Source organism: Aquila chrysaetos, chromosome 8, assembly GCF_900496995.4.
Source record: "Aquila chrysaetos chrysaetos chromosome 8, bAquChr1.4, whole genome shotgun sequence".
In the NCBI taxonomy this organism is placed as follows: domain Eukaryota; kingdom Metazoa; phylum Chordata; class Aves; order Accipitriformes; family Accipitridae; genus Aquila; species Aquila chrysaetos.
The window spans coordinates 21,799,858-21,827,636 of record NC_044011.1 but is presented as its reverse complement, the minus strand read 5'-3'; the positions used below and the strand labels follow the sequence as shown (position 1 = coordinate 21,827,636).

The window sequence follows — 27,779 nt, the reverse complement described above, 5'->3', positions numbered from 1 at the left end:
GATAAAATTCTTGCAGCACTCTAGCAGGGTGGAGTAAGAATCCAGGTTTATCACTGACACACTATGTAAATGTGATTCTCGTGAACTAATGTATAATCAGCATTTTGCACAACTCATTGGTACTTACACTATGACTGGATAACTATCCTTAAATACAATTCTTATAAAAAGGCAACACAGAAATAATCAGTTTATAAAAAATGCTGCTCCAAGATTTCAGGTGTGCAGAGCTGTAAGTTTACTTCAGAATAAAACACAGACATAGGGGAGAATCAAAACTTTTAGAGTTGTACTTGACCATATATTTGGACAAAGCAGAATTACACTGCATATAACAAACAGTAAAATTTCTTAAAAGTTGTTACAAATATTTTACTTTCTACCTGTACGATCATTAACATAGTTTACTATATCAAGATTTTTTTCTAAAGGCTTAAAACAAAAACAATCCCTCTAAACTACTTTCCAACAGTAAAATTTAAGTAAAATGCTTACATTCATTTGACAACAAAAAAAACATATTAAAAATGTTGTGTGGGTGGTGCAAGAGCTGCTCTTTCAGCTACAACTTTCTTCCAGGGTTATTCCTGTGGAAAGAAAGAAAAGTCTTCTTGTAAACTGTTAATAACCGAACTCCAAAACCTTTTAAAGTGATCCACCCACACACCCACACAATTATTTGAGATACTGCAAGATGAACTGTCTGATCTGCAATTCACTAAACTGCTTACCTTTTCCTCTTTGCGTCTGTCCTTGTCTTCATTATTCTCAATCGTTTCTTCTTCATCTTCCACAATCCCATCCCCTTGGTATTTGTCATGTGTCCACTTCGGACTGCTACCTGACTTTTTGAAGTTAAACCGCCCTCTGCCACGCTGGAAAGTACCACGGCCTCTTCCTCTTTTGGCCCAATAATCCACACCATCATCTCTGTCATCATGCTACAATAATACCAGACAAAGAATAAGGTTAGGACACCTCTTAAATATACCCATTAAATGTCAGTACTCTATATCAAATTTATACTATACATTGGAAAAAAAAAAATTAAGATAACTTTTTAACAGTTCAGATCATAATTTATAGAATGCATTATGAAATATATCCTTACAATTCATGATGCTATAAAACCACAACAATAAAATTGTTTTAAGAGCCCCCCCCCCCATTAGCTGTGGGTCTACTCAAATGTTTGTGAGTAGCAAATCTGTTATCTGTTACTTATCTTCAGTCAGAAGAAAGCATTACTCACTAGTTTTGAGAAAAAAAAAAATCTGTGATTTTAAAGGAAGAAGCTCTAGGAATGTGCTAGGATTTTTTTTTTTTAATTTTTACTTTAATGCAGAGATAAAGTTCTTTATACTTATTAAGGAAAGGTAATTGAAGGCAGTTTTCAGACACCTTGCTTCACCTGTGCAATGCAGGGCAAATGAAGTTTAAACTGTTTAAATCTGACATTAACAGCAGCTGAGTTTCTCTGGTTAATAAGCTTAAAATTTGCTATCTTGCTACAAAATATAGCCTAACATAGTTTGGTAAGTCTTCTGACAATCATTCTGTGCACTGCATGAACACTACAGACAATTATTTAATATAAAAAAGTTTCTCTTTAGAAGAGTGAGGTACACTTGCTTCAATATCTGCTTTTTTTACTTGTGATTTGGAAAGAAATCTGAACTATTAAACACATACCACATGTATATAAAGCAGTTTATTAAGAATTATATATTATAAGAACAGTTAAAGGGTAGCTTTTTTTTTAAATTGAAAATTGGGTTTTTTAGAGATGAGAAAAAAGTTTAATAGCTACAATTATTTGTTCTAGCTATCATAGCATTTCTTAATGACTAGATTATCACATATCTTTCTATGTTTATTGATCAGAAAAGTTTATATATGTGTGGGGAGATGGAGGAGAGCTCCTTGTACAAACATCCAAATCATGGCTGCATTATTTCTTGGATTACCTGTTAGCATATTTGTGACAAACTATAATGCTACAGAAGAATCTCTAATCTTCACTACTTAACATTTTTCAGTGGTGAAACAATATCCTTAGAAGTTAGCATTGTTAAGGAAATCAACTGGAACAGAGGCTACGTATTCAGTAGACTACACTACTTACTGGGTGGTTACATCAACAGTCCTCCTTTCATAATCCAGATGGGAAAAAGGCATCAAAACTAAGGTGATTTTCTTATGACTATCACACTATTAAACTAAGAACAGAAGGACTGCTAATAACAGAGTCAGCCTACATACATCCACAAATACTGTCAGCTTTTCCTGATCTTCCACTTTTGCAGACTTCCAGACAAATCTAAGACAAAGCTCAAATGCTAGACAGACATAAATTCAGGAAAAGACAGCACAAGTATTTTTGGTTTAAAATTTGTTTTTAGTAATTTTAGTCTGAGTCTGCCTTCTTCCCCATGCACTGATGCAAGTTTTGGAGATTAATTCCCCGTCAGGCCGCAGTTATTGCCAGCCTGTTGCGGACAGACACAAGAGAAGCAGAACCGGGCACTAAACCCACCCTGGTATTCTCACGGTTACGTAACTAAAGTCCCTTTCTGTACATGCATGCTACTTCTACACTTGTAGAAAGTTTGAAAAAACAAAAGCATGCATAAGATATCGAGTTCTCCACACCCACCAAGAAGTATTTCTTGCTTTTTGGGGTATATTCAGGATCCCACTCCTCTTCCTTCGGTCTCTTCTGAAAAGTAGTATTTGAGTTGCTGGGACCAGTATTTGTTCCAGCAAAGACTCCTCTGGCTCTTCCTCTGCCCCTAATTCGAAACTGATTAACCAAGATGTCATTTAATCCATTTACATAAAACCACAAAGAAGAGTTCAAATTCTCTATTACTGAAAACGCTGTTTCTGTGCTTAATTACAGTATCTGCAAGTGTAAAACCATTTTCACATTCACGTATTACCTTAAGTAATATAGTCAAGCATTCACTTTGAAATGATAAACTTAATTGAAACACATTTGAGTTCTTGGCATAAATTCACCCACAACCACCAAAGAAATTGCCTTTGCTGGTAAACCAGTGTGTTGCGACAAAAGGTCAGCAGAAGCTTCTGAAGCTGTTCATAGACAAAAAACAAACAGAAAAACTAGATTGAAAGAAGAAAACTATCAGGGGGGGAAAGAAAGGTCATTTATGGTGTCAGTCCTATCAGTTAAAAGAAAGTGATTCTAGAATACATACAAACAATGCAGTTTTCAAATAAGTATGTCTACTTTATGTTACTCAAACAGTTTCAACTGCAATTCAGAAATGTACTTTAGGCCAAATTAAATTTCAAATGAGTAAACTCTTTACTCTGAAAAATGAACAATATATATTGTGCAGAGTAACAATGCCTGAAGTGAAAAGTAGTGTCTTAAATATTCTTTATAATGAATTAACAGGATTTTAAAATGTTAGGCTAAAAAGTCTCACGGCAATAAAGAAAATACTTAACCTAGAATATACTAAGTAGTAATACATACAGTTCCCTCAGCATCTAAATTTTTAGCTTGTAGGAAACATTAAACAGGAGTTTATACCCTCCATTCAAGCAGAGAAGAAAGGTTAGGTTGGGAAGATAGACTGCTAAAACCTGCAGTTACTACAGAACACCATTTCCATAAACAGCCTAGTTAAAAATACAGAACTGGGTCTTCAGAGTATCTGTACAAAAACGTGACTGAAAATTAATTCCCTTTGTTAAAAATAAGTATGTTCCATAAACATAGACCAAAAAAAGATATAATTAACTAACTTCAAAGAGGAGTATTATGCACACTTAGTTCCACAAAGCTCTAACACTGCTAATGCAGAATTTATGCTGGACAGTTTTAAAACTACTCTGAAATCAAACATACTGAAAAACAGTCTGTAAAAGGCTCATAAGGCCTGTCCAATACACTGTAGGCAAATGAAAAAAAAAAATGCTTAGAGAATCACTTGGGAAGTGACAGACTATCACCTGAAAAAAACTGCACAAGAGAGGAAATACTACATGCTTTATTTCCAATAGCTTTGAAACCTTTACAAATTTAGGGCACAAAAAGCAGTATCACAGTGAGGGGGCCAAAAGGATGTAGAGACAAAATTATGACAGGATTAAAAAAAGAAGAGGGATCAGCATTTCCTGATATTAGGTCCTATGATCAGATTCCCTTTAAGAAAAAGATCTCGAGCTTTCCTCGGCACTGTATTAACACTACCCCACCACCAGATCATCTTTCAGGCAAAGAAATACAGCAGATGAAATCCACTATGGTATTATCTTTATGGGCTTGGTTACTGCAAAGACCATCACAAAAAAGACAAGAGTACACCTACAGAAAGAGAAAACTGCTTTTAAACAGAACTGTTACACACAGAATTCTTTAGGAGCTGGATGCTAATGACAGTGTCATTAAAACATTCTATTTATCCTTATTTCTGTGCTCCTACTTCAAAACTATTCATGATGTTTATGTACAAGAAGCCTAGAACTAAGCATTATAGTCTATCAGCAAGTGTTAGTGAAGAATCATTGTTGATTTAACATGTAAGCCAAGCTGTCAATTTCATTAAAGTCTCCCTTATCCTATCCCCTATTCCTGCTTTGAGGAGGATTCACAACCAAAACATTTTATTTACTCCAAAAGCAGAGCAGTATTTACTGGAATGCAGCCACTATTAGCCTGAATTACACAGATGTTCCTACACTAGCCAGCCTGTATATTTCAATACTATGCAAGCTGTATCCCTGAAGAGATGATTTGAGTCAACAGGTCGGTCTATCTAAATTCTCCTGTTCAGACACAGTTTGTTCAGTAAGCCTGTGTGTGACTGTGTATGTCATTAGGGAACGTTAACCAGTTATTATTGCACAGTCACCAATAGTTAAATTAGTAGACGTCTATTACATTTCCAATTCACATCTACTTAAATCTCATCTAAAGTAGCACCTCTTTCATGATATGTACAATCTGGTTTTATAAAGCAGTAAGGCTTCCATCAATTATGAGTTTTCTTCAACTGATTCTCTTTGAGATGAGAGGGTGTTTTAAGCTCTACTTTTGTTTAACTCAGTGCCACTACCTTATACAGCTAGAAATTGTGCTGATATTGTCATATTTGATGCCTACACCATCCAAGGATTTATACATTTATGCCACATGAGTGTTCCTTAGCATAATTACATTAAAAAAAAAATAACAACAAAGGAGGAAATGATGCATTTTTAGTGTTAGAAGTTTTGAACTTTGAATTTTCTAAGTAGGGACAGTTTTTGAGCTGGAAGATTCAAACGTTAACTTGAGTATTGCACACCCTACATACATTTCAGGCACCCTTGTGTCTAGTTCCAAACTTTTTACACTACTACAAAACAATTTAACATGCATTTATACCAAACAATGCCTTTTAGTGTTATTTAGTCTTAATTACAGGCTACATGAAGGAATTATTGTGGAAGTATGAAATTACTCCTACCCATTATGTAAGTCTATTTGACAGTTTTTCCCCACCGAAACACAGAACTTGCTTTTTTTGTTGTTTTGTTTGGGTTTTTTTTGTTGTGGTTTGGTTGGGGGGGGGGGGGGGGGGGGGGGAGAGTTGTTTGTTTGTTTGAAGTGTTCCTTCTCTTTTCAAGGCCTCCTTTATTGATTCCTAGTCTTTCCTAACGCTTCAATATTTCCCATTTAAGTATCAGTAATTACATTAACATGGAATTTTTAACTGTAAAATTTTTCTGAAGGCTATAGTGGTCAATGTGTCACTTTCCAAATCACAATGCTGAAACATATTCCAGAGCTAAATTAATGAGCTTTCATGCTCACTGTGGCTAGTCCAGGCCAAAGAAACACTGAAAAACAAGTATACCATCTCCTCTCCTCAATAGAGTTGTTTCAAGGTTGAGGTATATTTTTAGTTATGCGCCATTCTCTATTTAACAAGTTGCAGGCATCACAAAGGAGGGCAAAACCAAACTGAAAATGACAGGGAAAAACAGAAAATGCAAGTAGTTGAGAGGCAACAGATCACAAGATTTAATCTCTACAGAAAGGTAAATTTTCAGATCCTGTTAGTAAACAACATAATTATAAGAGAGCAAGGAATAAGCAAGAAATCATTTTTCCTACCCTTCCACTAGGGTCTCTAGTAGTATGCTAATGCATTTTTACACACCAATTAGCTGCTATTGGGCAGTGCTGGGGAAAAAAACCCAACTTTTCAGGTTTGGTACATCACATAAAAGAATTCAAGAATCACTGCTATGAAAGAAGTCTAGCCTAACATTAATCACTGCAACACTTCCTCATTTTATTTGTTATACTATTACTATTGGTGAAGTGTTCATAATTTGGGGGAAGAGTAAGCGAGCAACTCACAAAGGTGCCTCTTGGCCTGTTGACTCCTGCAAAACCAGAGTATTCTTTCTGTTCATGGTGGGTTTTGAACTCTTCATCTCTTTCTTTCTTGCAATCCTTTTCTTCTCGAGAACTGGATGAGGAAGATGATGGGGAGGAAGATGGGGAGGATCGAGCACGGTCTTGATCTCTTTTTTGTTTACTGAAAAATAAAAACATACACTGTGTGCTATTTTAAAAGTACTAGATAGTCTGTAATATGCTATACTAAAAGGGGTCTCTTTATATTTTATGAAAAACTATCCCCCTTCTGATGGTAAAGTCACATACATGTTACATATTTCAGATGTTAAGCTGAAGTATAGTTCCACTTTCCAGCCTCCTCTTACACATTTAAATGCACTAAATGTATATTATTGCTAGTGAGTTGGAAAGCAGCAGTCTGCAAACTGCAAATACCATTTTTCTAGGTTTTGATGCCATGAAGAGATTTTGTTACTTTTAAGATCTGCCTTTCTTCTGAGGCAGAAAAACAGAAATTTAAGGGAAGAAAACTCTCAAGGCAAAGTTTTACAGTAAGTTTACATAGATCAGTTTGCACACTGTTGAGAAGATACCGTGTGGGCTTCCCTATGCAGATGGCTGTATGGAATTAGCCAGTGGAAGATAATGTGGATACCAAAGTCAGAAAGTAAATGGGAAACAGGAAGCGTAAGTAAAAATTCATTGTATATCCAGTACAAAGCAGGGAAAAAAAACTGCTACAGCAAGACTTTTAGTAACCCCATAGTGGTACTAATTTGGCCCAATTTACAAGTCTTTAATATTCTATTCAAAGGAAGGTCATACCTGAAGTAACTCTTACCACTGCTACACAGTATCCACTGAGATATGCTAATTTTTTTTCTTAAAAACAGCCCACTGGCTTTAGACAAAAATAAAAATTCCCCTTCTCACCCATGTTAAAACCTAAGTATCAGTACAGTTCTCATACTCTGGGTGTTATGAGTTGAAAAAGTGCGGAATCAAGCATAACGAACCAAAGTTCTTACACAAACTGTTTATAGAAATGTACTGCATTGAAGTCCAACCTCCTGATGTAGCCTGGATAATAGGACAGATTAATTTGTCATTTTTTTTTTCAGTGTTAGCTTGCTATTCCAAAGTTTTTGTCCTCATCCACCATAAGCCGTGTAAAAGACAGATAATACATATTTGCTGTAAAACAAATAATTTTAATTGTTTAAATTTAAACGTTCCATTATACATTGAAAATTGAAAGCAATTAAGCTTACAATTACAAAAGGCTAATTAGAAGCTAAAAACCTATATAGGGACTTCAAATATTTACCTGTCATCTTTGTAAGATTTGTAATCCTTGTAATCTTTTGGAGTTTTCTCATGCTTTCTTGACCCACTGGATTCCCTGGAACCCTTTGAGTCTCCTCGTTCTTTACTTCGCTCTTTTCTACGTCGGTCAATGTCATGCCGAAGATCAGCAGAATCGCACCTTAATTTTTTATCTCCCTGTAAACAAATATATGTTTTGGAACAAAATTTTGAAATAAAATATCCAGAAGAGAATCTGAATGAAAAGGTAAGCTGTGCATCAATTTTCAAAAAAGCAAGATAGAATTTACCTATTTTTTCAACACTCTTCAGCACACAAACTGACATTAAGTGAATGCCCTTTACATGCAATGGCTAGATCTAAAAAAAGAACAGCTAAGAATTTCAGTTTCAAACAAGCATTCCCATCAAGCCAATGGGTTATCTACTTTTTGATACAGACAGACCATAATAACATGGTTTAGGAGGATGTTCACATACTCATTTCTTCTGGCAAATTGTTTTTAACAGAGCACAAGCACCTTTGCAATTCAACCATACTACTCACTGACCACCTCGGTACCTCCCCCCCCCCCCCCCTCTATTCTTTCTATTCTTTGTCCTTGGGCAGCTTAGTGCCGCAAAATTGGTCAAGAAACGTCCAAGAAGAAAGGAAGGGTGGGAGAAGACTTGACCTTATATGCCATGTTAACAATACAGCAAAATCATGCAACATAAACTGGCTTCTTGTTAACATGTTTTACTCAAAGAAAAAAAAAAACATTCTAAATCCAAGTACTCCAGATACAATAATTTTTTTTTTTTTTATTTTCGTACACAAACACAAAGTTGAAGTTCAGATTTAAAGGGAAACACATTAAATTAAGTTCGGAAATACAGATAAGATGTTTACTTAGAACCTACTTTTTGACTTTCTTCTTTAAAGACTCTCTCTTCACCTGCTAAACGGGTATGCTTCCTCAGGGTACTTGGAGAGATGTCAATCCTCCTAAATGTAAAATAAAAGCAGTGTCTTGCCATACATGTATGTGACTGTTAATGGCCTCAGACATTTCTTTTCAACAGAAAACTGAGAAACAAGGCATTTTTGCAGTACAACAAAATTTTTTACATATAAAGCCCCACCAGAATACAGAAGCAGACTGAAAATTAAAAATCTTGGTTCTGTTTTGTGTGAAGTATGCTAGAAACACAAATATAGAAAATAGCCAGTTTTGTTTTTCACATTTTAAGTACAGCTTTGAAGATACAAAATATGTGAAATTAGTTATTTCAGAAGATCAGTGTACGTAGCCAGCTGAAAATCCACCCCCCAAAGAAATCATCAACACTGTGATAGTTTGCTGTAAGTCAAAAATACTGAACAGTTAAGAAAACTTGTAAAGTTGGATACTGAATATGGAGATAATATATCCTCACATGCAACACAAATATAGTACACTGCATCATAAATAGCACATGATCAGAAACTACATCTGCATGCCTACCTTCTTACCTTTCAGGCTCTCAGATTTTTCAAAAAAAAGACTGCTGTAAATTAACACACACAAAAACTAAAGTAGTATGAGATGGAACATTTCATACTGAAGAATAAAGATGCATGTACAGGGCTTCTTTTCATCTTCAAGACATATGCCCCTCAATATTGGAGCACTGCATGTGAGAAAAGTAAATATATCCCAAATGAGATACAGAGGTAGAGAAGACATCTGCTACAACGCCACAGATGAAGCCAGACTTGGCTCAGATGAGTTTTTACAGAAGGGGGTTTTGGTGGGTTTTTTTGGTGTTTTGTATTTACAAAGAAATTGACAAATTGCTCCATACAGATTAGGAAAAATACTTTTGGTTCTCAAAAGAAATAGTAGCAGACATTATCTGAAACACAAAGCATCTACATATGCAGTAAACATGTACCTATGTATTTCTGGGCTCTTTTGCCGGGTGCAGTGTTCTTCAGTAGCTTTTTGATATGCAGTGAACCTCTCATTTAGGGTCATTCCAGCTGACTTGAAGTATTGCTCTGTTGGTTACAATAGAAAAAACACTGTTTCATTAGTTTAATTCAACTGACAGGTATTTTACTCCTGACAGAAAGGCAAGTAGCAGGCAAAAAACATAGTATTTTCAATAAATCTATCAGGACAAGCAAATGTGGTGTTTTCCCTATTTTTACACATTCTGTAACCCAAACAAAGTAACAGTGCACAGCATCACTGCAAGACTACTTATAACTATGCCATGACTGTATTACATCTAATTCAGGCATCATTTACTGATTAGACTTGCTCATTTCAATGACCTTTTCCTCTAATGAAAGAGAAGGGAGCAATTTCTTAACAGTTATTTGATACTTTGCCCGTAAGAGAAAATGAAGTTACTTTGAGTCACGAATACTTGCAATAAGTACATTTTACTATTAATCTCATCTTTAACTTAAAGTAAGAGTTAATTCAGTGAAAACACTTAAGTGTATGCTTCAATAACTACGTGAATGACCTAACAAGTCATTTCTTAAAGGAGTACAATTTCTTGATTTGAGGTTGTGATGATAAACGATCCAAGACAATTAACACACCTATATGTAAATAAATTCATTTAAGCATCTGGCATCTTGGCAAACTTGACAACTTCTCTGACAAATTTTCTCTTTCCTTCAGAGACAGTTAAATTAGCAACAGCAAAACTCAGTTTTTAAACCAGCTCAACAAATGTGTTTAAATGTAATATAGAAATACATAAAGTCATGAGCTATGAAATGTTACATATGAAGCAAGCTATCTGCTTAACAGGTCAACATACATCTGTATCAACTTACCGCCCGGCATCCAGTATTTGTCTCATAACCAACCATTAAAACTTGAAACGGCCACTACAAGGGTAGTGCCTCAATCATAATTCCATCAAACACAGGAATTTGAGCTAGCAACTCTGTTTTTATGCCATTTTTGCCAGGAAGACAGAAGGTTCAACTTTGCCTGTTTGGCATCTGTATCTTTCAACAGCTATTTTACTTTTGTAACATGGATTTTGCCATTTCAAAACACATTCCAGGACCTAGTTACAATGAAAAAGAAAACATCACTGGGCATTTTCAGCTCTACATTAATAAAGAGCTGTTCAGACTGGTCGCATCACACCAATAATGAACATAACTGCAATTTGTCAAAAGAGTTACTATAATCGGATTACAGACTACAGTAAATTTCAAACTTAAAGAGAGGTTCTGCTTTCAAAAACAACCATAACTGTACATATTCTAATAACTTGACCAGATTGGCTGTTAAGCTGTTACATTTAACAGTTATTTGTTTAACATACAAAGTTTACAGAAAAACAGTCTATTCTGTGATTGACATGTGAGAGTTTCAGGAATATTATTTCACCTACAGCCTACATATGTACCACATAAGCAAAAACTTACAGAAGCTCTCACTGAACTGAGCCTTAAATCTCTTTACATATCAATAAAATAGATACTTTCATAACAAATCATTATACTCTATACAGCTGTCCCAATAAGAATTTTTTTAAATCTAATACATTATCATAATCTATTATTGCTGACTATTAGTTCCTCCTTTATAAGTAATTCAAAATGCAGGAAATCATTTCGCCTTAGTAATCTGAATTTTGCCAACAAAATGAGACTTTTAACAGAACCTTAGCATGTATTTCTAACACACAAATCTTTGCAATTCTAGAAGCTAAAGCATCTTAAAAAACAATGCTTACAGGTAGATATGCTGAAACTGGTCACCTAATTAAGCATTTCCACATTCCCCCTTTGTATGATGATACGTCAAAATTATTTTCACCAGCAATTTCTTCCATATTATCTCAGTACATCAAACACAAAAACAAGACAACAGCCCAGTGAAATAAAGTAAATGCTATGGAAATAAAGCATTTAAAGAATTCTCCAGATATCCTCACTGGATTTTAAGGAATTATCTATTTTTCCATCAGAAAACTTTGACAGGATATGTGACCTAAATGAAATACATCTACTTTGATGGTCTGGGTTTGGGTTTTGGTAGGGTTTTTTGGTGGGTTTTTTTGTTGTTCTTGTTTGGTTGGGGTTTTTTTTGCATGTTTATAGTAAGCAACAGCTACTACTGTTAAATCAGAAAATAATTGGTGTATAATTCCTTTAATGGAGGTTTATTTAGCCACTGCCAAGTTCCTGTAAGTGAAATTCCTGGCTCCAGTACTGCAATACTGTCAAATAGGAATAAAATGAAATATCACAGTTTATTTTAGTATCATCTAGAGCACAATTTTTCTTAAATCTTATTGTTTTGAGACAAAAACGCCTTCTAGTAAGGACCTGGAAATGAGCTCTAGGGTGCTCCAAAAGGAATGCCATTGTATTTATTTACAGTGCAAAAGACACCTATCAACCCACATTGCACCACTTAATATAAAATTCTATGTTAGAGCCATTAAAAGAAAACTAAGTAAGAAAAGATTGACCAATGTAGTATGTTTAAAACTACACTGCAAAAATTCAAACTTTATATGCTACTGATGCTCAAAAATTTATCCAGAAACATAGTATAACTGCTATTATGCTCTACACTGCTTGGGTTTTTTTATACTAGCTTCTGTAGCTATTATCTTTCTAATTATTTTTACGTGTACCTCAAAAGGAAGAAAGTCTGACTAAATCAACATTGAAAGAGGGCTGAAACCTTCCTGTACTAGAGACAGCAAACAGGCTGAAATGAAATTGTCAGACGTATATTCAGTACGATAAACTGAATACATACCTTTGACATGATGAACCAACGACACAATGTGCTGAATAAATGACTCTGACGTGCTTTTGCTGGCCTGTGGCAACTTAATGTGGTCAAAGATGGATCGGAACTCTTGCTCCTTCTTGACGGAATGGACAAGTGTGCTAGCAAGCAGCCTGTCTTTAGTCAAGGAAGCAGGTCTAAAATGCATCAACAACAAGAGAGACACACAAAAAAGAAACCACTAGTTTAAATAAAGAGGAATGACACAGCAGGCAGGTGGAGAACCACACTGTAAAGTGGAATAATTTACCTATTGGAATCATCAAGAGGTACCGGTGCCATTTTGAGTTTAACTTCAGGACGATGGGAGTCACTGGCTATCATTTTGATTCTAAGTGGGCTCTCCTCTCTGAAGGTGGATTTTTCTCTCGCATCCAGATTCTTGTGTAGAGGGGGACTGTAATCAAAGAGTTCTTTGAGCTTTTCAGACTTTACCTGCTCAGGTGACTGAGTTTCTTTCTTCATCATTAGTCTCTCAGAACTCTTGTCTTCTTCCTTGTGCTTATCTTTTGTTGCACTAGGCCTTTCCACTACATAGCCAGTCTCTTTAAGCTTATAACTTTTCTCATCTCTAAATCCATCGCTCTCTCTATTGCCCTTGATTGATATTTTAGATTTGTATTTGGCTCCTTCCTCCTCAGCATTCCGGTGAGATGCAGTAGGAAAATTTTTACCCTGATCTGCCAGGACAGACTTTCTGAACTGTCTGTAATCCTCTGTCTCCTCTGTGTCCTCCCCTTCAGAGTCATTAAACTTTTCCTTCCCAGTCTCTTTATCAATGAAAAAATCTAAAGTTTCCTGTTCCTCCCATTCCCTTTCTCCCTCTGTCCTCCCTTTTTCTGATCCTCTCTCCTTCTGGGCCTCCTTCTCCCTGGTATTACCCCTATCAAGCAGGTATACTCTAGACTCTTCATCTGTGTACCTGTGGATAGCAAAGAAGAGACTGGTAACTCTGGAGTGCATTCATTCCAGTTTACTTGCATTCCTCTTTTGTGTCAATCCCACACCAAAAAGAAGAAAATACATTCCTCTGAGCAATTTAACTTCAGCATGCAACACTTCACACACCATTAACACTGTACCCACTGTCATTTATGTACTACTGGAGGCATCTGAAGAATATAATGCCTTTCTGTAGAACACCTAGAAACTCTCTGCTTGAGTTTATAAAAAAGCTAGTGGTTTGTTTTCTTTGTTAATCAGCACCCAGTTTCACATTCTCTTACACCAGTTATTTTTTCCATCAAATTCACATGAAATTTGATAATTCAGACTGCAATTCATTTTTGTACTTCTTTTAGTGAAAAATTTAAAGGAGTACCATAGAAAAAAGTGAATGATATTCAAGATTCTGCACATTTCTAAGAGAATTCCAAAATCCGACACAGGCTTAATGCATTCACTATGTTGTGTACAAGCAGGGAACCTTTAGAAGGCAGCTCTCCTAAACACAGAAACACACTCACCAATTAATTATTTCAGCCACTGCCTTATCTATGCACTATTTTCACATAGGTTGTAACACGTTCACCAACTCCAATACATCTACCACAGGGGAAGTTGCATTTTTGATCTTCTAAGCAGTGTATGTTTACATAATAAATCACTGACTGGACAAATTCATTTAAAAGCCTTCAATCAAGCCTATATAGCATAGTCACAGCTTTCCACTATAATTCATTTTGTAAGAAATCCACTGAAGTACAAGTCATTTTAGGAAGGAACAGTCTAATGTCAGATTTTTACAACCTTTAAAAATTACTACTATATCAAACATTTTAAGAGCACATTGAAGAATTTTACGTTAATTGGAAAATATACATTGAACTTTAAATATGTCATCCTTCACATCACTAGAATTATGTTCCAAGAATACCAAGACCTACCCTCTTTCATAAGTAATGAAAGTCAAGGCATCAGAGTTGTGATACTACACCACACAATTAGCAATCGATGCTGTTCGTGTTAACAAAGAAATCATTGTGCAATATCTGCATTTTTAGACTTCCAGAAGACTTGCATTTCAAACTACATGAAGCATTAAAATTTTAAAATACTTGAACAGAATTCCCTATCAAACAAGCAAGTCTGATGCACTATTCCAGTTAAGATTTTTCTTAACAGTAAATGGAGTATAAGAAAATACACTGTAAAGGAAAAGCACAAACCAATTTTTCCTCAACAATACATGTCCCTATCTCCACTAGCCAACGGCCAAGAACTTGAAGCATCTTAGGAGGAAAAGGCATATGTTTCAAGCTCAACTCCAACCAGACTAAAATTAGTAATATTTATTCCACATTGTGTTTTCCAAGGCAGAGTGATAATCTTGTCAAAACTCTGTAACAGACAGCATTTTAAGAGGCAACATTAGGTTTGTAATTTAATTCTTACCTTTTCATAAACTTTCCACCTTTCGCAGTTTCCTGTTCACCACCCTCAGGATAAAATGACCGCACTCGAGCCTCCTCACGGGGAGCACTCTGTGATGGGATTGTCTTTGCAGGGCTTCTCCTCGAAGGGATATGATGCAATGGGCTATTCTGAGAAGGACTATAACGGCTAGAACCATTTCCAAGAGAACCAGAGCCAGACCTCTCAGGACTATGCTGAATGGAATGGGAATGTTGAGGTGTGTCCTTTGCTGAGTGGGCTGTGCTAAGCAAAGGGGCATCAGAGCAAGATGAACTCTGACTAGGTGGGGTGGCAATAGAAGGACTATGGGGTGACCTTGGACTGTTATCATACGCTGAAAGGCCAGGCCAAATGTCGCCAGAAGCTGCTGATGATTTGTTAAAATCGTCAAGAGACTCTGATGGGTCATGTTCAAATGTATCTTTCTGTTCATCTTGTGATTTATTTTTCAAGGGGCTATCTTGCAAAGGAGCCCCTTCAGTTTTCTTTGCCTGCTTTTCCAGAGACGCACGTCTTTTGGAAGAGACAGGTGATTTGCTGTATGGGGATGAAGAACGAGATGAAGAGGACCTCGGGGACCTGGAAGATCTGTAAGATCGACGAGATCTGCTCCGGGACCTCTGGGAAGACACAGACCTTCGTTTTGGACTTCTGGAACGTGACCGGCCACGCCTAGGGCTTCGGGAGTGTCTTCGGTTCCAGACAGGCCTATAACCTCCACGATGGTATCTACCACCTCCTCCTTGATAATACCCTCTACCTCTTCCTCTGTAACCATAGGGACGTCTCATTCCTCTATTATTTCTGTAATCTCTGCGATAATCTCTAGAATAAACACGATCCCTGCTGCGAGATCGTGAGTATGTCCTTGACCGAGACCTAGAACTAAAATTAAAAAGCAAACATTAACATTTGACAAATGGAGAATAAAAACAAACAAAAAAGTGCCTTGCCACTAAATGCTAGATTTCTCAAATGCAGTCAGAATGGTAAAGGAAGCAGACTAACAGTCTTAAAGTAACTTCTACAATCTATCTATTTCTGTCTCAAAAGATTATAATAAACATGCCTACACTCCTAAGGACTGTGAAACTTAGACTTCAGCATCACATGATTAAAACATTACCAGCCTCAGTGGCCTGCCCTGCCATTAGAGATTATCACCATTCTGGAGCATGGCATTCAGTTCCTCAACCACCATGGTTCACAGCCTCGAACATGAAGTTACATGACCCCCAGTTTAATATGCCAGCCTGTGGACAGCAGCTGATGAGGCAGTAAACATTCAATTCAGCCATTTCTTTTATGGGAGATGGTAATGTCCACTAGTAAGAAAGATGAGGCAAAGGCTGGAGGCAACTGAGAAGACAAGATACAGCAAAGCTTATCTGCTGAAGCCTTAAGTTACTCCAGATCTGAAAAGCTGCATGAGAAATACAGAACAAATCACAGGGAAAGAGACTGGACAAAGAAAACATTATGTGAAGGGGGAAGGGAGAATCAAACAAGCCACAAATCATGAAGAACCATTAGCATTCTGAAATTATCTTGAGATACAGGAAAAGAGAAAAAACAGCCAAGTATTAGACAATTGAAGTAACAGAAATTACATTCAAAGCAGAATTTACCTACAGCCTAAAATGAAGTAAGACCCCAGGCTCACTTCTGCCACACCATCATGCAAGTGAAAAACAATTTCCAGACAAAAACTCATATACTAAACCAACTTTTCATGCAGTAAGACATCAATTTACCTGTATCTCTTTTTTCTAGAATGTGATCTGGATCTTGACCTAGAGCTGGACTGAGATCTGGACTTTGATCTTGAAGAATGTGATCTAGAGTTAGATCGACCCATTTTTCCCAGTAGATATACTCCTTCCCAAAAGGAAAAGCAGTGAAGGGAGGGGAAAAAAAAAGGGAAGCAACTATTTAGAGACCATGTAAATCATATAGATAAACAAAATTTTTATATGCTAAAATGAGAATATTAGAAAGAGGTGTAGTATTTCCTAAACCAAAGAACTTTGAAGACAATATGAGTACATTTATTAGTACATTAAAAGCTCAACCACATTTTAAAGAATTTAACGTAGCTACAGTGCACGCAGTTTGTCTGAAAAGATAAAGTATAACAGTAAAAGGTTTTCCAGGTTTAATTGCAAACTGATCCTGTAGAAGGAGAGGAAGCAACAACAACAACAAAAAAGTTTCCGCAAATTAAGGCAAGAAATAACGTTAAGACTGGACAATTACACATTTTAATATATTTGAAACAAAGTTCTTGCTATTTGTGTGGTTTATAGTTTCCTTGCATTTCCAATGCACTAATCCTTCTCTGGAAGGACTTTACAGTCCCCTACAATGTACCTTTTACATAAGCAAAGAAAAAGCCCTCAAGTACTCTGTCCAGCAGCTGCTGGTTTGAGCCAGGGGTATTATTTCTCTTAACCACATGTACTAAAGCTAATCACTCTGATCCGATTTTCCACCGGTCAATATGCCCACCCTGCACCTTTTTAAGTTAACTTTGCTTTTTAAACTAGATGTAAAATGCATGGCCAACTTAACTAGTTAAATAATATGGCTTGTAACAGAATTCAACATTTTTCAGCTCAAACTAAGCTATGAAAATTACAATTTATTATAAAGCAATGAGTCCTAAAAGAAAATAAATTCATAATAAACCAACATTTCTTCTTATGTACAGTCGTAATAAATATTGAGAATTAATTAGTGCTAGCCATAAAAAAAAAAAATACACACCTTTTCTTTTCAGATCAGTGGCTAAAAATCCCCAATTTAATTAATAAAAAACTTTGACCCATTACCATTTTCTTTTGAAATTGCCCGGCTTAAAAAAAAAAAAAAAAGTCACATTAGACAACCTGAATATAAACTGTGAACAAGTAACTACACATTTTCAGGCCTTCGTATGCTCAATACCTATGATCCTCATTGTTTAATAACAATTAAAACAAAAATGGAAAACCCAAACATTTAGCTTTTGTATTGCAAACACGCACGAAAGCCTAGAATTATTGTATTGAAAATAAGCTCAACACAACAAGCACTTTCTGTCACACGGTACTTTATATAATCTTTCTTGTTACCTGGGTGATATTTCAATTATGTAAAGACAAATAAACAGTGTTAGAGCTTAATGTAAAGTTAACAATTTCAGAGATTTGACACATATAAGAGAACCCAAAAGAAAGCAGCAGACCAACCTTTCCCCTATCAACTGGTCCCTCCTGCCCCATATGACTTTCCCCACCACAGCAGCACAAGACTTTGCATGGCCCCAAAGAAATGTAACCTCATCTGAAACTAACCCAGCAAAAAATTAATTTTAATCTAAACTAGCTTTCCATTTAACTAAGAAAAAATATTTACCTTGGAGAAGAATAATATGTTGAATGCTGTCTTTTAGTGGCTCCTTCCATTAAAAAGCAAATTTGCATAACCTATACTCAGATGATGGCTTCTAATTCATTGTGTTCAATTAAACTCACAGAAAATGGCTTATAAACTCTTATGCTCATGTACTCACAGGCAACATAAATTTAGAGGTTTTAAACTGTTGTAAGAGATGAAGCATACCCATTTTCCAAGAGTGATAGAAAAAAAAAAAAACCCAGAGCTTTATTGCTATTACAAGTAGTTTTCAGACCAAACTTCAGATGCACGTAAGTTTATAATACAACCCAATCTTAGCTTTAAAGGAAATTTGATTTTCCCTGTATTCAACAATAACATTTATACATTTGCATTCTATGTACGACAAGTACGTATATACTGTATGATAGCTGACCTTTACAAGAGATAGACTAATTTCAGAAAGTTCTATATATTGTAGTGTCTTACTGCAAGCATAAATTTTAGGAAAACAAAATCAATTCTCCTCTTAAATGGTTGGGTTCAATCAGAACATTTAAAAATAGAATTAAGTTAATCTTACCTCAAACTGTTAGTTGGTGCCAATGAAGCAATTATTTCAAAACCCTCTATTTGTGCTTTCAGCAATACTGATCCCTATACAGAACAGAAAAAGAGACTGTCAAAAGACATGAACTTTTACTAAAGAGCAGATAATACCTTTTGCTTAAATGGGTTCAAACATTAATCCGTTTATCATGAAAAGACAACACATAAGAAGTGGCAAATTTACTCTTGGACTCAGTGAAGCAGCACGTTAAGACTGGAGCAGCTCAAGAGCTAGCCACTGTCGAGGGGCAAATCCTACTCCCCTTCCATACACAATCACTCCTCCTTCAGCCTTGCTTACAGGGCTGTGTAACACATTATCCTCACCTTTACAACAGCCCTAACACCTTTTGGGTCCTTCAGTGAGCAGGGTCTTGATACCTAGAAATCATTTTCATATGGCTAGGTTATCGAACTGGCTTAATGAAGGGCCAAACAAGTGCCAGAGCTGGATTATGGGGGAAAGAACAGCATGCAGACAGGAGAAGGGGGCAAAAAGGACAGTGGCAAATTGTTAGCCCAGTTCGAACATACAGCGTTGCACTTCACTGGAGCCATCTTTTAAAAAAAAAAAAAAAAAAAAAATTGGGATGAGGACTTCAGACAACAGTAAAAGCTTTACATTTAGGTTTCTTTTGCAACATTTATACAAACATTACTCTCTTATACCTTATTGTTTAAAATGCATACGTATATGAGTTTACCTAAATAACCATCATCTTCAAAAATAAGCTTTTTTACAGGTATACAGAAACAAAGCATAACTGCAATAATGAAACCATTCTCAAACGTACAAACTTTTCACTGGCCTCAGCTTTTAATTACCTCAAAGCCTTACAACTATGTATACATTCATAGTCTGATTCAACATTAAGCAAACTTTCCAATTCCACTCAAGTAACTCGGAATTTTGTCCCAATTCAATACAGACAGCATGGTTCTCCCAGAAATTCTGCATCTCAACCATTTATTCATTAAAGCCAAAGCCATAAGACATCCACTGCTCCTAAATGACACTTTCACACTTGTTCACGGATGTTTTCAATGTTTTCTTCATCTAAAAGAAGAAATGTAGCACTTGTGTCCATAAACACTGCTTTCAAAAGTCCACTTACCATTCACTAGTAGTGACCAAGATATTTCCAATTTCTACAAAATATATGCCTTAATAAGATTAAGTTTTTACTTCTCATCATCAGCAAGCATGAGTCTCTGAAGGAGCACAGTAGTGTATCGGACCATTTCAGATCTTGTCTAGACAAAAGGCGAGATGGTATTAGCTAGCAAAGGTTAATTAAGGCATTCAGAAGTCTAGTACAGAAAAAGTAATACAAACTGCAGCTAAATGGCTGAAGTTCAGTCCGAGATTTTAAATCAATATTTAAATCACCTCTACTTCTGACTTTTAAAAACAGTCTGTTGGTGTTAGCTGAAATCCAAAATCCTAGTTTAGACAAGTCTTTGAATCCCGGGAATATAGAACAAGATAGTTACTTCACCTTTAAAACCTCTAGGCAGAAGGCAGGATCTTAAATTACTATAGCTCAAACTCTGGCAGTCATTTCCATACAGTTCTAGGAATCTTTTCTAACAGCCAAAGGTGAGAAGTAGCCACAATTTTTTTTTTTTTTTTAAACAGCCATTGGAAATACCACGCCCAACCCTGGCAGATGAAATATATTTGCTACTGTTCTCCCTATTTTTTTTTTTTGAAGAAGGATATGGATATAACATTTTAAAAGAAAAAGAGTTTTGAATAGAAAACCATAAATATTGAATAAAAAAACCTCAACTATTTGCAGCTTTTGTTTCCATTTCATTATAATAGGTAAAAGCTTGACACGCAAACCCCGTTTTCCAAACAACATTCATACTTGGGAACAAAAGTGAAAAGACTACATAGCTGGTTTTTTGAATAAAGGTTTGTCTGTGTAAATATTCTCACAATATACAAAAACCTAAAATGTTATTAACCTCTATTAAAGCTCATTTAGAAAATAATAGCAGTAGATATAGAAATATGTAGGAAAACAGCTCCTTTATAACAGTAAGCTTCTACAAGCTTCACACTTTCACAGAAAAAGTACACATTCCTCTGACAGCATCACAACTACAAAATATTGTTTCACAGTATCAAATAAAATCACTGACAGCCTCCTCCTGCAGACTCTCATGCTCATTGTCAGTCTGTAGTAGCTACACCATGTCAAGTATGGGCAGGAGTGGTAAAGGGCAATGAAAAAGAGGTGCTAAGCATCATATGTTGCTACACAACATCATCACTAAATCAAAAGACTAGTTGCCCCTCTCACTTCAGTGCACGAAGCTTATCTCTGGACTAGTCTCAGAAGAGACGCAGAGTCTGCCAAAGGTGCCTATTAAGATGTGACACAAGATGTCATCACTAACGCGGAGCATTTTTAAGAGAGGGCCGTGACTGCTAGGAACATGGTCTATGCCTGAAACACCAGGGCTGTAATGCACATGCTTTTTGCAACTCAAGCTTCTTTTTCCCTTGCTTTCTGCCCTAAATATGCGAAAGGAGATACTTGGCTCTCAACCATTTCACTCCTGTGTTAGAAAATCCGGATATTACAAAGGAAGTTGCTGTAGCTCCACAGTACTATAAACCAGAATAAGCTGGCACCGCTAGTTTAAAGAAACAGTCCCATCTCTCCTATCCTTTGTTTCCTCACATTCCTGATGATCTTCTCCCTTATGCTAGTAAAAGTATTTCTGCAACCACACAGTGAATTAGATCAGAAAAACATATGGACCACCAGGATCAGTTTCAATATAAATTATTTTCCTATATGGTTCATGATACAGCCCCACAAACATTTGGGCCAAAACAGGGAAGCTGCAGCAGTAGCAGCCAGACAGGACTGCTTCTTTTGGCAGCACTGCAATCTTAAAGCTTCCCTGAAACCAGCTTGGCAAAGCCATCAGCAGCAACAAACTTCAAATTTAAGGTTTTTAACAGAACTTGCAAGCAGCTTTAAAAAAAAAAAAAAAAAAAAAAATTAAAAAAAACCACACACACACCCCCCAACAAAAAAAACCCAACCCATCCCCAAACAACCAAACCTTAACACAGAAACCTAGATGTTTTTAAAAAACAGTTAGTCCACTACCTGTCAGATACTATATCACATTCACAATCAAAGAGGGAGTCAAGAAAAGTTTCTTAACAACATAACAGCAGGATCTTTGGGTGTCTTAAATCAGCCTCGGCCAGCAAGTGTGACCATCAAGCAAAAACAAGATACACAACAGAATCAGGCTCATCCCCATACAAGCAACACAATAATGAGGAAGTAAATGTCACTGTTAGCATTCGCTGTGTTTAAAATAAAAATGAAGGACAAAGAAAACTGTTTCCAATTCCTGGTAAACATTATTTTTAAGAGTCTTTACTACACCACTGACGTTAAAGTTTTCTCAGGGTACACAGGCTGCAGATGCAATGTTATTTGTTAAGCCATTTTAAAAGTTTTACACCACGTGGAAATTTTTGAAGACATTTTAGGACAGTTATACCCACTTAAACTAGCAAAACACTGCTTCCTCTTAGCTTCATTATTTTAGCTATCCTTCAGTTACAGTTATTTAGTAGTCTACATTTCTCTTGCTTAAGCATTACTTTAAAGCTGTCAGGAAGATTTAAGTCAAAATCTTGTTAAAGTCATTCACAAGCTGTTGTCAAAATGCATTTTCATTCAGATTCAGGCTTCAAAAGAAATCAGGATTATACAATCAGACAAAACAAAAGGGGATAGGACAGTCTTCAAGAAATCCCACAGAATTTGTAATATTCTCTCATAATACACATAATAAGACTGACTTTCAGTGACAGCAGTGCATCTATTCAGTGCTTGTACATCTGTCATGCTTTCTTATCCACCCTTTACCTTCCACTCCCTTTTTTTTAAATGCCCACAAACTTAACAGCAGCACATCACAAATAAGAATAGAATGCATTTCATTAGTGACTGTCAACCCATACTACTCAGATCATCAATGACTAGAATCCTCCAAATACTAAAATGCCATAGCAAATTTGCCCAAACTATCCTGGAATGTAAAATTAAGAGCTGGGAAGCATATTTTCCCCCTATTTTATATTCTTGCTGTATAACATCATCTTCATAATATCCACACAATTACAAAAACAAAACAGACCCATGTAAGAATTACAACATGAAAAGTCAGCTGCAACAGTAAAACATACAAAGGCCTTTTTTCCTAATACATTCATTTCTATAAAGACAACAATATAAAATATTTGCAAATTAAGTCAAAAAACAGCATCCTAGTAACAGTAAAATCAGCTCTGCAAAACCATCATATGATTGGTAGCGGTTCTTTTATGTAAAACTATTGGCAAACAAAAGCATGTTTCTCCTCTAACTAAAAACACAGACATCAAAGTGACTCGTTCTAAGAATTCTGTCAATACACAAAAAGGAATTAGCATGGTTTTGGATAAACATTGTTTTGGATAGCCGTTCTTGTTATTTTTTTGTGTTTTAAACACTGTGTTTTCATATGCCCTTACACAGCAGCTTCCACAATCTCTTTGCAATAAACTAGAAGCAGGCTGCCGCAGAAAAGGCTATCTTCCCTCTCTCATTTGTTCCAAGACCAATAGTCATATACGTGCTTGGTGAGCTGGAGCAGTGAACTGATCCAGAGGAAAACTACTCTGGATGAAAAGACAAAGCTGACTTTTCAGCCGCATCACCTCCCAGATCCCATTTACCACAAGGCTACATGGAGGCCAGTGCCAGCACAGTGAACAAGACAGCGATGCACTTTTTGAGAATACCTTTGGGAGAAACTCTCACACAGATAAGATAAACTGAATACAGTTGTAACTCAAAGGCTTACTTTCTTCAGTAGTTTCCTTCACCCATCTCCACTACTTGTAAACAAACCCCAAATGTTCTCTGGCATTCCTCAAATCCCTGCACCACAATCTCTCCTTGACAACCAGCCCGAATCTAATCCATCCAAATACCTGCAGCCTAGTTCCAAACAACAGCTCCCTGCTGACCCTTTCTAAATTCCTACCACCACTCCAAGTTTTCTGCATCCCCAATGGCAACAGACCCTTCCCCACGGCACATGCTCGCCCCTACTTCCCCCTTCCCCTCAAGAAAGATTCCCTCAGCCACAACCTTCACCTGGGGAATTGCTCCACACAGCCAGGCCCACTAAAGCCTTTCTCAAGCCATGGAGCCAGTGCTCAGGAGAGAGGCAGTCACACCCCAAGTACCGATCTATGTAACACATTAAACCTCTTCCTGCGATTCAGCACAGCCTGTCACTCAACATCAAAAGGGACGAGTGGGAGGAAGCAATTCCTACCCTCCCTCCCACAAGAAGCTGCATGCTTGGAGTGCACCTTGGAGCCAGAGCCTTTACCCCTTCTTATTTTACCCACTTTTGTCTAAAGCAATGAGGTTATCGGAGAGGAGAAAGAAGAGGAAGGAGAAAGACAACAGCTAGACAGCATTTTCCTGGAACCCCACGCTCTTTAATCAATCCTTCCCACACTGAGAACAACTATTCTAAGGGATGCTTTTATTTATTTATAATAAACCAACCATTACTCAAGCAGTGACTACTTGCAGTGTCAAGAACTCCTTTGTTTTGCATGTCCCCGGGTCTTTCTGTAGTAAAATTTAACTGCTACTGTTAAGGTAAAACTTTGATCTCAGAGATAAACAAGTGACAAGCCGTACTGACTCGGTAAAAGATCACCATGACACACAAAACAAGAATCTGATTTACATATGAAAATTAAAGGCGAAAAGTAGGGGGTTTACAAAGCAAATGAGAAATAAAGGACAAAATCCTGCAAAGGTTGTATTCATTATGATCAACACCGTGAATGTAACAGCCCATTTCAGCAAGGCGCATAAAACCCACCCCAGCCCCTCGCCGGCTTTTGCAGGCATTTCTAAACAGGGCAGTTAAGGCGCAGGGAGGCAAGCAGGAGCATAGCATTTAAGGCACAAGCACTGGAACCGCAGTCATGCCCGAGGGGAAGTTCCTGCAACGAGCGTAAAGGCTGATCCAATACCGGGAAGCATCCTTTCACCCCAGCACCGTTTCCCTCCTTAAGAGTCACACCCGCGAGGATAACGGGGAGATTTTATATTCCTGTAACCAGTGCTGCACGGCCAACTCCGCGGGCCTATCTCCCACAAGGATGGCGGAAAGGCTGCAAACCCAGGTCGGCCGGGGTGGAGGCCCAACGGGGCAGGCCGCCCGTTCCGCGCTCCCCCCCCCGCCCCGCGGCAGGCTTCCCGAAGCCGCGCACCAGCTCAAGGCGGCTCGGCGGCCGCCTCCCGCCGCCGCTTCCCTCCCTACCTTCGCTCCCGGGGGCGCCGTCCAGGCCCAGGGAGGAGCGACCCCGGCTCGGCTCGACTCCCGCAGGAAGCGGCGGCGGCAGCCCGCGGCAGGGTGGTGACGGCGGCCGCCGGCCCCTCCCCGGGGGAGCGGTTGGGCCCGTGGCCGGGGGGGCGGGGGGGGGGGGGGGGGGGGGGGGCGCGAGAGGAGGTGATGGGGCGGGAGAGACGAGGGAGGGAGGGGAGCGGGAGGGGAGGACGGCGGAGAGGGGCGGGGGAATGCGGCGGAGGCGGGGGGAGGGGAGGCGGGAGATGCGGCCGCGCGCGGGGGGCGCGAGCGGCGCGGGGGGGGAGCGAGCTGCTCCCCCTCAGGCTCCCCCCGCCATCTCTCCCCGCTCCCCGGGGCCGGCTCGGCCGCGGCTACGCGCGCCACCGTCCCGCAAAGCCTCCCCGCGGCCCCTTCCCCTCCGCCCCTTCCTCACCTGGCGGGCGGAACTCCCGGCGGCCCCGCTCCCTTATGGCAGCTCGGCGGCCATTTCCCGTCTCGCCGGAGGAAGAGACGCGGGGCCCAAAGGGAAAAAGAAAAAACCACCATAGAGAGCGGGGGGCGGCGGCCGCCGCCGCGGGTGCGTCACTTCCGCCCTGGGCGGGGAAACACCGGCACTGCTCACAGCCCCGGCGCCATCTTGGTTTTGGGTAGCCGTCCGCAAGGAAGATGGCGGCCCGCGGCGCTGGCGGCCGACCGCAGGCCGCCCCCGGGCCTGTGCCCCGGCAGAGCGGCGTGGCCCTGCCCTACAACCCCCCCCCCACACACACACACACACTCTGTCCCACGGGGCACCATGCCCCGCCGGCTGCAACTCCTCCTTCCTCCTCCCGCACCGCCGCGACTAAAAGCTGTCGCCTTTTACCCTCTCCTTCCCCAAAGAGCGACCCGAGGGGTCGCGGCCCCCCGGCCGCAGCCTGGTTACCTGTTGGACGGGGCGCGCATCCATCCACAAGAGTTGCTGGGAAGGGCTTGTCTGTAAAGCGGAGCCCAGGCAGCGGATCACCGTCAAGCGGCATTTGCACCCGATGCTCCCCTGCACCAGGAAGGAGATCGCAGCAGCGGTGCTTTACTGCAGCAGCTTTTGCAGCAGATGTGTGCCTATCGCTTGGTTGCAATAACAGCAGCGCAGCGTTTGGTTAAAGTGTGCCCGACGAACCTGCCCGCAGGGTTTCTGTACCACCAAAAAAGTGCAGCAAAGGGCTGTGGGTGGACGATATTGACTGATGCACAAAGAAAGATGTGCGTCGGCTGAGTAAGTCCTAAAACTTATGCTACTCAAATCTTACACAGACGATTTATTTTTTTAAAAGGCTAATGCATATTATTTGTAAGGCAAGGAAAAAAGCTATAAATAAAAACGAGCAGGAAAGGATGCGTATGCACAATTTTAACCGAGTTTTTAAATTCGGGGGACGGTGACTGGGAGGCAGCCAAAACCAACTGATGGAGGAAAAGGGCACGGAAGATGGGAAGCAGACGTAATCCCCAAATGCTGGTTTGCTGTTTCCTGCCTAGGGAAAGTAATGCACTGCTTAGATCTATTTCTTTTGGCCACTAAGTTCTTTAAGCATGGCTTTCTATGGAGACTGCAACTAACGAGTGGCTGGTGCTGAAGCAAACACAGTGAAAGTTTTTAGTTCTGAGCAGTTGTGGTTAACTGATGAAGAGCCTGGCCTAGAGACACACAATTCCCTTTCTCCTTTTAAGCTTTTTCCTTTATGTAGGGGTAACTAACTTGTACCTCAAGTGTAGTGCGTGTGCTACAGCTTTTGCTGTAACCAACAATAAGGCACTGTTAATGTGGAGGCTGTTTGATAATGGACTTGTGGGAGGAAGCCAGTTTGCTAGGGCAAAGTTTCCAGAACTGTTGTTGGATTGGCTGCACACAACCTCCACACACATAGTTCTTAATGATTCTGAAGACCTGTGGGATGCTCGTGTCATTTCCCTTCAGTGACAGAGAGCCCTCCTCTGTTTTCTGAGATATGCAGGCTATACCTTATTGGGACAGAAAGGGTAGTCACTTCCACTCTTTTCAGTTCTCCATTGTATCTAAGACAACATACTATGGGCCCAGAAGAAAAAGCAAAACAAAACAAACTGTAATGTGTGACTTTTTGAAAATACATTTTAATTATTTCAAATACATTTGCCTAATGACAAATAGCGCAAGTTGTTTCAAGTTTTGTTCATTCCTTGTTTTATCAAAAATTTGACATTTCAGCTATGGGCTGTATGATTCTTCAGTGCAGCCCCTTATGAGCAAAAACATCAGGATGTGCACCTGTGTTTTGGAACACATCAAGACAGTTGTTTTCTAAGGGTAATGATATGAAACACAACTTGACAAGTCTCCCTTCACCTCTGTCCTGCAAGCTGGTATACTTCTTCACATACTTGATGCCCTGCCTTTGGGTGGTAATTTACTTGGTAAAATTTCAGATTTTTTTTTTTTT

General features: G+C 38.7%; 1 protein-coding gene across 9 annotated transcripts; it reads right to left on the bottom strand.

Annotated features, from left to right (window-relative positions):
* Nucleotides 1-214: 214 nt before the first annotated feature.
* On the bottom strand, nucleotides 215-26,394 carry BCLAF1 (BCL2 associated transcription factor 1). 9 transcript variants are annotated; one of them, XM_030021273.2, is made up of 14 exons: nucleotides 25,757-25,891; nucleotides 20,034-20,172; nucleotides 18,893-18,966; nucleotides 16,686-16,809; nucleotides 14,911-15,816; nucleotides 12,767-13,438; nucleotides 12,484-12,653; nucleotides 9,629-9,734; nucleotides 8,615-8,699; nucleotides 7,713-7,888; nucleotides 6,383-6,563; nucleotides 2,657-2,803; nucleotides 732-941; nucleotides 215-587 (listed from the first exon to the last, which is right to left on the bottom strand). In XM_030021273.2, exons 4-14 carry the CDS (start codon nucleotides 16,787-16,789, stop codon nucleotides 582-584), a joined length of 2,763 nt encoding a protein of 920 aa, XP_029877133.1. In that variant the 5' UTR covers nucleotides 16,790-16,809; nucleotides 18,893-18,966; nucleotides 20,034-20,172; nucleotides 25,757-25,891; the 3' UTR covers nucleotides 215-581. The 9 variants fall into 9 exon arrangements, with proteins under 9 accessions (XP_029877133.1, XP_029877130.1, XP_029877131.1 ...); XM_030021270.2 differs by lacking the exons at nucleotides 20,034-20,172; nucleotides 25,757-25,891 and adding an exon at nucleotides 26,246-26,394; XM_030021271.2 differs by lacking the exon at nucleotides 20,034-20,172.
* Nucleotides 26,395-27,779: the final 1,385 nt, after the last annotated feature.

Coding starts and splice junctions, on each gene's coding strand:
- BCLAF1 (XM_030021270.2), bottom strand. CDS start 16,789: ATGGGTCGATCTAACTCTAGATCACATTCTTCAAGATCAAAGTCCAGA. Junction 15,817..16,685: donor TCTAGAAAAAAGAGATACAG/GTAAATTGATGT, acceptor TTTTAATTTTAG/TTCTAGGTCTCGGTCAAGGA. Junction 13,439..14,910: donor GGTGGAAAGTTTATGAAAAG/GTAAGAATTAAA, acceptor TGCTATCCACAG/GTACACAGATGAAGAGTCTA.